At 38.0% G+C, this 10,420-nt stretch overlaps 1 protein-coding gene across 1 annotated transcript; it reads right to left on the reverse strand.

Annotated features, from left to right (window-relative positions):
- Positions 1-5,119: 5,119 nt before the first annotated feature.
- LOC117343277 lies at positions 5,120-9,198 on the reverse strand. The gene is made up of 5 exons (XM_033905622.1): positions 8,208-9,198; positions 7,701-7,950; positions 6,982-7,558; positions 6,614-6,762; positions 5,120-5,447 (listed from the first exon to the last, which is right to left on the reverse strand). The coding sequence occupies exons 1-5, from the start codon at positions 9,196-9,198 to the stop codon at positions 5,120-5,122; spliced, it is 2,295 nt and encodes a 764-aa protein (XP_033761513.1).
- Positions 9,199-10,420: the final 1,222 nt, after the last annotated feature.

Below are 10,420 nucleotides of genomic sequence, written 5' to 3' on the forward strand. Positions count from 1 at the left end.
ATGGGTGTCTTATGAACCCTTACTGCCCCTTCCGGTGACAGTTTAGCTATGAAATGGGTGTCATATGAACCCTCCCCGGCCCCTTCCGGTGACAGTTTAGCTATGGAATGGGTGTCTTATGAACCCTTACTGCCCCTTCCGGTGAGAGTTTAGCTATGAAATGGGTGTCTTATGAACCCTCCCCGGCCCCTTCCGGTGACAGTTTAGCTATGAAATGGGTGTCTTATGAACCCTCCCCTGCCCCTTCCGGTGACAGTTTAGCTATGAAATGGGTGTCTTATGAACCCTCCCCGGCCCCTTCCGGTGACAGTTTAGCTATGAAATGGGTGTCATATGAACCCTCCCCGGCCCCTTCCGGTGACAGTTTAGCTATGGAATGGGTGTCTTATGAACCCTTACTGCCCCTTCCGGTGACAGTTTAGCTATGAAATGGGTGTCTTATGAACCCTCCCCGGCCCCTTCCGGTGACAGTTTAGCTATGAAATGGGTGTCTTATGAACCCTCCCCGACCCCTTCCGGTGACAGTTTAGCTATGAAATGGGTGTCTTATGAACCCTCCCCTGCCCCTTCCGGTGACAGTTTAGATATGGAATGGGTGTCTTATGAACCCTTACTGCCCCTTCCGGTGACAGTTTAGCTATGAAATGGGTGTCTTATGAACCCTCCCCGGCCCCTTCCGGTGACAGTTTAGCTATGAAATGGGTGTCTTATGGCCCTTCCCGGCTATTTCCGCTGTCACTGTATGGAATGAAGTGTAGTAAGGGGCGATAACTCTGTTATCGTTCCTTACGGAACGTAATGTAGACACGGCTACTTCTGCCTATTTTGCCGGATATATGCGCGATCTGAGCGTCTTGAAAACGGCTTCATACATTTTTATGAAACTTTCCACACTTGTAAAACTCGGTGGGATCTAGGTGCTGACATATCCGATATATCTGGGGAAAATCTAGTTATGGAGATATTTTGGGTAAAACAGGCCAAAATCGACACTTTGACTGCTGGTTTCTGTTTAACTTAGCCTGGAGATTTCAACCTTGAAGCTAACTAATTGAAACTCCAAATATAGCAAGTAAAAATAATTCTGAAGAAAACCGTATCTTTATTTTGTCTATATCTTTCATAGAACCGCCACAATAGGGTTTTGAAAAAGGGTCGTATTTTCGCAAGGTCTCATAGAATGTTCTAGAATGTTCTAGAACAAATTCCAGAGGAGGGTCTATTCCGGATGTTACGTCACGAGTGACGTCACAAGTATGTGTGGAATGTAGTGTATTGAGGGACGGAACGTAATGTACATGCGGCTAATTCTGACTACTTTGCCGGAGCTTACTGAAAAACGGCTCATTACATTTTGATAAAACTTTCCACACTTGCACAACTCGGTGTGATCTATGTCCTGGCATTTCCGCTATATCTGGGAAAAGTTTAGTTATGGAGACATTTTGGGTACAAACACCCCAAAATCGACACTTTGACTGCTGGTTTCTGCACAACTCGGTCTTGAGAATTAACGCATAATGTCAACATACTGAAACTTCACACATCACAAGTACATATAATTCCGAAGAAAATGATATCTTTAGTTTTTTCTATATCTATCACAGAACGGCCACAATAGGGTTTTGAACATTGGTACTATGTACCGCGACCTCACATTCCGGAGAGTCTATTACGGACGTACGTCACGTATCACAAACATCTCTACCCAAAAGACATAATTAATCTTGTTTCTTCATATATGGTACATTAAGTTCTTTTTCCTGTCGTATCCGTGATGCAACAGTTTCCGCTTAGGTCACACGGGTACGTATAATCGAAAGACAGTAAGCCAGACATTTTACACTGCACCGGGAAACCCCCGCCTGGGGAATTCCCGCCTTTTTACACCAGAAACCTACGTCATTCTATTTTCAGTAACAGTGTGTATTTGTGATCTTCTAAATCTCAATACACTACTCTTTATCCTCGTATCATATATACAGTACCCGTTTCATGTGTTACATGTATTTACTCGGGAAAACAGATACATACCAGAGAAACGCATTCTCCAAAGGGACTTGGATCGGGGTGAAACACAAGCTGATTGGTCGGTCGTGTTGCGCAAGTTGTTAACACACTTTTGGGTGTAAATTTGACCTCTACCCCTGACCCGGATGTATATATTCGGTATTTGCTGACAGCTGTTGACAGATATCTCCTGATAATGTCCAACATGCTGTGTTGAAACTTTTATATTTTGTTTCTCAGATGTTGGTCTTGACCAGGTGAAATAGAAAGTTGTAAATGCAATTTTGGGAATTTATTATGAATTTTGATATTACAATGAAACATATATCGAAGCTAATTGTGAACTCGGTCCCAATATATGATGTTATAACTAGAAGTGATGTTAAGGATTTTGTGTACACTTGTGGTATTTATTTTTAGTATTAATACTCAAGCGGTATTTTATACCTAGTAATATAAATACTTTAATTAATTTTAATATTATAATGAATGGCATGCAGTATTAGCAACGTGATTCGTTAATTATTTAATATTATCGTAGTAATGATATCTCAGGATTCTCAGGATTTAAGTTATTGTCCGATTGCAATGAAATTTAAATTTGGTATGTAGGTACATCATGGGACTTTGGTTACTCATGTAACCTCACTTTATTATTTTATTAACAATATTCACATTTTACCGAAAAGGTCGCCATTTCCTAGCCTCTGATTGGTTCGAATATACATATTGTTTGATTTCAATGAAATACATAAATGTAGTTTTTAACGTCATATAAAAAGGCAGGGTCATTTACATTCGGATCATCCTCGAGTTGGCTATACCTACCCTCGGACGCTAACGTTAGTAGCCCAGTAATCTACCCAGATCCTGGAGAAATGCGGTTTCGCGTAATAATGACGGAGCAAAATAACTAGCAATTGAGTTCGCGCATGATTTAGGTAAAACATTTCTTTTAATCATTTTAAATAAAGTTACTGGTTCTAAGGTTCAAATTGGACATTCCACATGTTTAAAATTTGTTTATTGAAATATCTTTCATTATTTTAAGTTGTTGTACTGAGTACATTATAAGCAAACATGGCAGCGCCCATAGACTTTTCAACGTGTGTTAACATCGCTTTATCTAAATTTGATAATGCAATTAGTTTAAAGACGAAAAAAATAAAAAATTCAACATGTATTTAATGGAATTAGTTTGATGATGACACAACAAAAACAGCAAGAATTCAGCGTGTCCTGATGAAACACAACCTTTTGTGGCGTGGCCGCCATTTTCATTAACAAATGATTTGTCACGTGACAAAACATTTCTTCAAATAACCATTCACGTCCGAGGTGTATTTTGAAAAAAAATCGAGGGGTTCCGAATGGGTCATTTAAGGACGTGCCTGGTTTTGTTAGTGGAGGAAAGCTGGAGTACCAAGAGAAAAATCACCGACCTACAGTCATAAAAAGGCATCTGCCCTATATGTGTTTCGAACTCGCAACCCAGAGATGAAGGGCTAGTGATAAAGTGTTTGGGCCCCTTAACCAATCGGCTACGGCGGCCCACAACACAAGGTCTTCTTATTGGTCGAACTTTTGATAGTGAGCGGTTTTGATGAAAACTGCTGGAACAGAGTTATCGCCCCTCACTGCACTTCATTCCATCTGTGACATCCTTCAGGTGTCACCCTCTAGTATGGAATGAAGTGCAGTAAGGAGGCGATAACGGAGTTATCGTTCCTTACGGAACGTTATGTAGACACGGCTACTTCTGCCTATTTTGCCGGATATATGCGCGATCTGAGCGTCTTGAAAACGGCTCAATACATTTTCATGAAACTTTCCACACTTGTAAAACTCGTTGGGATCTAGGTGCTGACATATCCGGTATATATGGGGGAAATCTAGTTATGGAGATATTTTGGGTCAAAGAGGCCAAAATCGACACTTTGACTGCTGGTTTCTGTTTAACTCGGTCTGGAGAGTTCAATCTTAAATCTGACAAAATGACCCTCCAAATATAGCAAGTTGAAGTAATTCTGGAAAAATGGTATCTTTGGTTTTTCGATATCTGTCATAGAACGGCCACAATATGGTTTTGAAAAGGGTCGTATTTATCAGAAGTGTCATGGAATGTTCTAGAACATTCTAGAACATTCTAGAACACATTCCAGAGGCGAGTCTATTCCGGATGTGACGTCAGTGACGTCACCAAGTGTGTTGTGCAAGCCGCCTGCCTGATTGAACTGCTCGGTAAGCTGGGTTCAGCTGTATTGTACTGTTATTGCCAGTATATATTGCTATTTTTCAACATCAGAGGCAATGCTCCAGGATATAGATACTTTGTCACGATCACAAACATGCATGCGAAAAATCAACCCAGCGTTCAGAATGTCAAGCAAATTCCCGAAGCCTCGGAGGTCTAACGCTGACGGTAAGTAAAAGTGTTTGTTGACGTTTGATGAAACAGACGACGGTAAATATGCACGGAGAACAGTTGCCGTTCATTTGATATTTACTGTAGTTATACTTTGTCTCCAAAGAATATTAATTTTAAATTTCGGTAGTGTGTGAACCGTATTTGTTTGTGGTTCGTCAGTGATCATGATTGTTTACGTCTAAAAATAACAACGGGAATCTCCAGATTGATGTGACAAATGTACACAGAATCGTGTGTTCTCGGACACGTTCTCGTGAACTAGCACACCCAATGCTACTTCTTTGCAACTTCTCTGATATATGAATTACCTTGTAGAAAGAGAAATGAAATAAGTTTAGATTTTTCCCGATCATATACTGACATAGACTTACTAGAGTCCCGCGGAGAAAGGATGCCATAATCGGGCACGTCTGCCTTGATACGTACTCGCACTAGCAGGGATCAATCTAGGGTTTAGGGGAATATACCCTTTTCTGTATTCAGGGGAAAATAGCTGGGGTTCCAAGGCTGAAAATGATTTTAAGCATTCCAAGACTATTTAGATTGGCTCTACTGACAGCTTTCAAGAGTGTGAGATTCTTTTTAAAAACAGAAAATAAACACAGTAAATATTTCTTCCAGGGGGTTTACTTGTTTCACTGGGACACTATTGCATATATGTCTACATATTCTGTATTCATATTAAAGATCAAGCCTTCTCTCTTTCTTATTTTTGAATATGTCCACCATTTTTTCCAAATCATATTTGGAAAATTCCTCTTTTCCCTCGGAACATATCCTCATCAGTGCATCAAGTGACCCCTGACCAAGACGATTCCTGGAATTTGTACAAAGAGAGTTCATCAGACTAAAACCACGTTCCACAGATGCAGTTGAGCATGGTATCAATACGGCTATCCCCAACAGCTGTATCATCCGAGGATATAGCTCTGACAGAATCTTATCCTTCTTCATGACTCTGTAGAGGGATGTCGTAGATATCTCATCATCTCTCCTCTGCATGTTTTGTCTGATAATGAAAGGTCAGAATGATTTAACTTCAATTTTGTTATCCTGAATTTCTTAAATCAACAAGACTTGGTCATAAGGAATTAAATACTTCTTAAAAGTCTAAAACAAAATTAAAGAAACTTCTTAAACTAAGTCATTTAATGCTTGATGAAAAATGTAGTTTTATCTGGAGTTTATTGAACTGAAGTATACATGAAAATAGAGACCAAATTCAAGCATGATGATACGAGGTCAGATTTAACACTTTTTTTCTTACCTGTCTTTCTGTTACCAGTTTGATTAGAATTGATCCAACAAGGTTAACTCGGGTCACATGCATCATGACAGTATCAACTGAAATTCAACTAATCTTATCATACAGTGAAACATGTTTATAACAAACCCAATTACAACAAATTCAAGGTTATTGTTCATGTAGTGTTTTTGTTTTAATTTCCAAACAAGTGCCCTGTCATATGCATGTATATGACGTGTATAATGAACCATGCTTAACAAACTAATTTTCATCATCCTTACAGATTTTTTATAAACATGTTTTGAACTATCAATTTTAAACAGTTAGTAATAACAGGTTAAGTAATAACAGGTTTAGTTGTGGTATGAAATAAACTCTTTGTAACGTGGTCTGGTCTATCAGTCTGATAAATCCTATCTTGGTTATTAGACCAAGTCCTGGTCACTTGAATTTCTCAGCCTCTGATCAACAAAACTACACATATAATGGTCATACCACTTCAATTGATTTCACCACTTGGAGAATTTCAACTAACACCAATAGATTGTCAACAAACGTCAGATAAACAATTCAATAACAATTTATTTTAACTTATAGAGACAGAAACCTCAATGTAAACACAACACACCTAATATACTGCTGACTGTACAACGTTACATCTTGTTAGCGAGAATGTCAGTACCAACTCATTAGGAAATAACAATAACAAGTAGGGTGAAAGTCTTGAAATATAAAATAATGACTCAAATGTTGTGCAAAATCTTAAAGCATAATTATTAAGATATTGCCTCACCAAGAAAGATCAGATGATGAGAGTTTTTCAAGTGTTTGTATTAAATGTGCCGTGTGGATACTTAGATATTATTTCTTGACTTTCACTCATAATTTTCAAATCAAAATGCTTGAATAACTTTTAAAATTAGTTGTACCTCTCCACAAACATGTGGGATTTGAAAGCTTCAAATTCTCCCATTACCGCCTGAGGGGAGTCAAAATCTGCAGGTACAACTTTTGTGTGGCCTTTAAAAGTGTCTGACTTTGAAGTTCCATACATGTTGGCCAGTGTCTCAATGCCAGTCTTACAAAAAGAAAATTAGTTAATTATACATGCATGCATCAAATCAGTTTTTAAAGAAAATAAGTTAATTATGAAAATTGATATTCTTATATTCAAAACAAATAATTTTCTTTTTGGTACCAGATTTCTAACCTTTTGAACCATTTTAATCAGTGGTAGGTAGATGCAATACATGTAGTTTTTTTTAATAAAATAACATAATCAGTATTATTTTATTACCTTTCCATAATTGCTCAGATCACAAATATTCTCTGGCATGTTCCTTGGATCCAAGACTCCAAATGCCTTTAGAACAGGAGAGCATACAAACTGATCTTCTAGCTCACTTCTTAGTGACCTGATGAATGGAAAGCCAGTTTCCCTAAGGAAATCTTCGGGACTATATGTTGCAGCTGTTTGTGCATGCGCACCTTCACGTCGTCTTTGTTGTAAAGATGTGCGTTCAAGAATAATCAAATATGCATCATCAATCTTGGAGAATTTCAGATTCTGATGTGAAGCTCGCTCTTCGTAAAGAACCATGAGGTTGTCTAAATGATCTACAATGTTTTTGACCTGGTGAGGAATGTCATTAAAATTCATGTCAGCTCTTTGGAGGAATAAGCTAAGCTCATTCAGAATCCTGAGGACATCACTCAGCAAGAAAATCATACTGGTGACTTTTTTCTTGAGAAGCACTGAACAAAGTCCGAAAACTTCAGGTTCTTTTCTGTCATCATAGAGCGCATCAAGACAGTCCACTAGTTCACTATATCTATCCACAACACGCTCACAAGCCAGACCATGTGACAGCCATCTACGAATTAATTCAAATACCATTAATTAAACTGTGTATCTATAGAAAATTGGAAAGCATTAATGACATTATAACATGCATGTGTGAATCATGCAAGAATTTGATTTGGATTCGATTTGGATTTTCAAAAACAAATAGTTACCTTGTAGTTGCTGCTTTGATGAGATGCAGCGGTTGTTTCCCATACGCAGCTTGCACCGACCTGAATATTTCAAACTTCCTTGGGCTGTATTCAAAGAGTTTCCATAAACCTAACAAACAGGAATCCACTTGTTGTAGGATATCATACTCCTTGATCTTCATCAAATGCACCATGACCAGAGCAAGTTTGTGAGCCCTGCAGTTCATGTAGACAGACAGAGGTGAAACATTTCGCAACCTTCGCTGAACACCTGAAAGTCAAACAGATTAATTTCATAATCAAAATCACAACATAGATCTGCTGAAGTAACAGCAATCAATACAAATATTAATTTTGGTTTTATTTCAAAAAGATCAGAGTAAACTATAGTCATTTCTGTAAATATTTATGTTCTGACTTCAGAATAATTTTGTTATTAATTTTTTTTCTTCAAAATTAAGTTTCTAGAATCAATTAAGGTTTAAAAAAAATCAATAAAAGTTCAATATTTTTCCAAATCTTAATTACCTGTATTACAGCCACTCATTGAATTGGTACCGTCGAATGCAACAAAACGCAGGTTTTCCAATGATACTCCTTTGGCCAAGAAAAATCTTTGAATGGCATCTGTGAGTGTCAGGCTATCAGTTTTGTTGATGTGCACTATTCCCAGGAAATGCTCACTTATATCCCCATGGAAAGACCATTTCCCAAACAGTGCAAACTGTTCTCTCCCTGATTCATCCGTGCTTTCATCAGCAAGTAGTGTAAAAAATTTCTCACCTCTGAGCGATTCCAAAATATCTGACTCTAAGTACATGCTCATAGTATCTAGAATATCAAGGACAGAAAATGATGACAAGTATCTTGCATTTGCTGGAGCAGTTTGGATATGGTTCATCAGCTCTTCAACGCCTAATTGGGCTACAAACTTCACAAAAAGTTCAAAATTGTCCGAAAGGGCCCACCTTCTTCTAATCAGAAAATTTGCACATTGCAGAAGTTTCTTGACAACTTCTCGATTAGTATCCTTTTTTGAAAGGGGCTGTTCATTCAATAATCGATGCACATTGACAGTGGTACTTCTAGAAGCCAATCTCATCTCCTCTGCATCTGTATGAGCCTTACTGTTCTCGTGAGATTCTAGTAGTCTTGTTGGGTGGTCACCGAGACCGGTTCCAGTTGTGAAGACGCTATTTCGCCCAAAATATTCACATAATTTACACATATAGCCTCTTTTTGGGAAACTAAAGTAAAGCCACTGATACTTTGATTCGTACTTCTCGGACGAAAACAGTCTCATATCTGACGACGTATACGTACATGACGTACTGCAGCTGGCACTTGCCCTTTCTTCGTCTAAATCGGACGACTCAACTTCGTTTGAAAGTCCACTGCCGGCCTGGTTGTCATTTGTGTCCGTCCTTGGTTTCTTGCTGAACAAATCTGTTAGTTTCTTTGTTCCCAATGCATCCCTTTTGGAAAGCTTTTTCACGTAGAATCCGTCTTTGTGAGACATAATTGTAAACGTAAACTAAGAATTGTTATCATGCCACCGGAAGCACGTGTAGTCGATTACTAGTCTCGTTCAACCTGACGCTTGCCGATAGTACACGGAAAATGTGACGTGTCAAGCGCCTGATTGACCGAGACAAGAACAAGATTTAATATTCGCCTCGATAATTATTTCTTGCAAACAAAACAAAACGATCGCGGAGAAAACATCAAAAAGTAATTTATTATGAAGTAGGGGAAATTGTATGAGAAAACGGCATTTTCCAGGTAGAAATAGGGGAAATATTTAAGTTCCGAGGGGAATATTCTGCAGAAGGGGAATTTTATCACCGAGGGGAAACTACCGAATACCGGTAGTAAAACGGCCCTAGATTGATCCCTGACTAGGATAGTCGATTAAGACTAGTATTATCGATGATCATTATAAAAATCATTACAAGCATATGTAGAACAGGCGACTTAAATATGACTATGATTTCATTTAATTTTGTAGAACTATTTAAATTGAACCACCTACACTATAGTACACTGCGCTCTGGGCCTTTGCGGGCTGGAAACTTCTTGACTACACTAGGCGTACATCATATCAATAGATTAAAAATGAAAATTTCAAGATATTAAATAACGTCAGCCTGTGTGACATCTTGCAATTTGAAAGGCCAGTTCAAACTATTCAAATTATTTGCCTCACCTCATATTATCATCAATTTTTTTGGGGGGAATTTTAATAAAAAAGTATTCTGGTCTATTATATTCAAATGCTTATAACTTGAAATTAAAGTCTCTTACATGCCCTTAATTGAGATTGTGCCTTTGGACAAGGTCAAATCATATCATATATATAAATAAACAAATGTACTAAATTTTCAAATTCTTTGCTTCAAACAGAGACATATATATACAGAGAGATTGGCAGCTCTCTATTTGCCCTTGTGTTTACATAGTGGCCCCTGACCTTCCCACAATCCTTTGCGGTCGCTCGGTTCAGTCCTCACTAGACGCCATATTGGAGAAAACTTGAAAACCAGACACATAATTATCGATAATTTCTATTTGAAATCATCACCAAGATCCAATTATGTGCGTTAATTTTATTAATATCAAAGTGCAGAAGTGTCATCAATATGAAATATATCACAATTTGCTGTCCAAGTGTTTGTATTTTGAGTATGAAAGTCAAGCACAACGCAGGAAAGATCGGCGGGAATCTCCAATTTTCGAAAAGT

Source organism: Pecten maximus, chromosome 15 (assembly GCF_902652985.1).
Source record: "Pecten maximus chromosome 15, xPecMax1.1, whole genome shotgun sequence".
Lineage (NCBI taxonomy): Eukaryota > Metazoa > Mollusca > Bivalvia > Pectinida > Pectinidae > Pecten > Pecten maximus.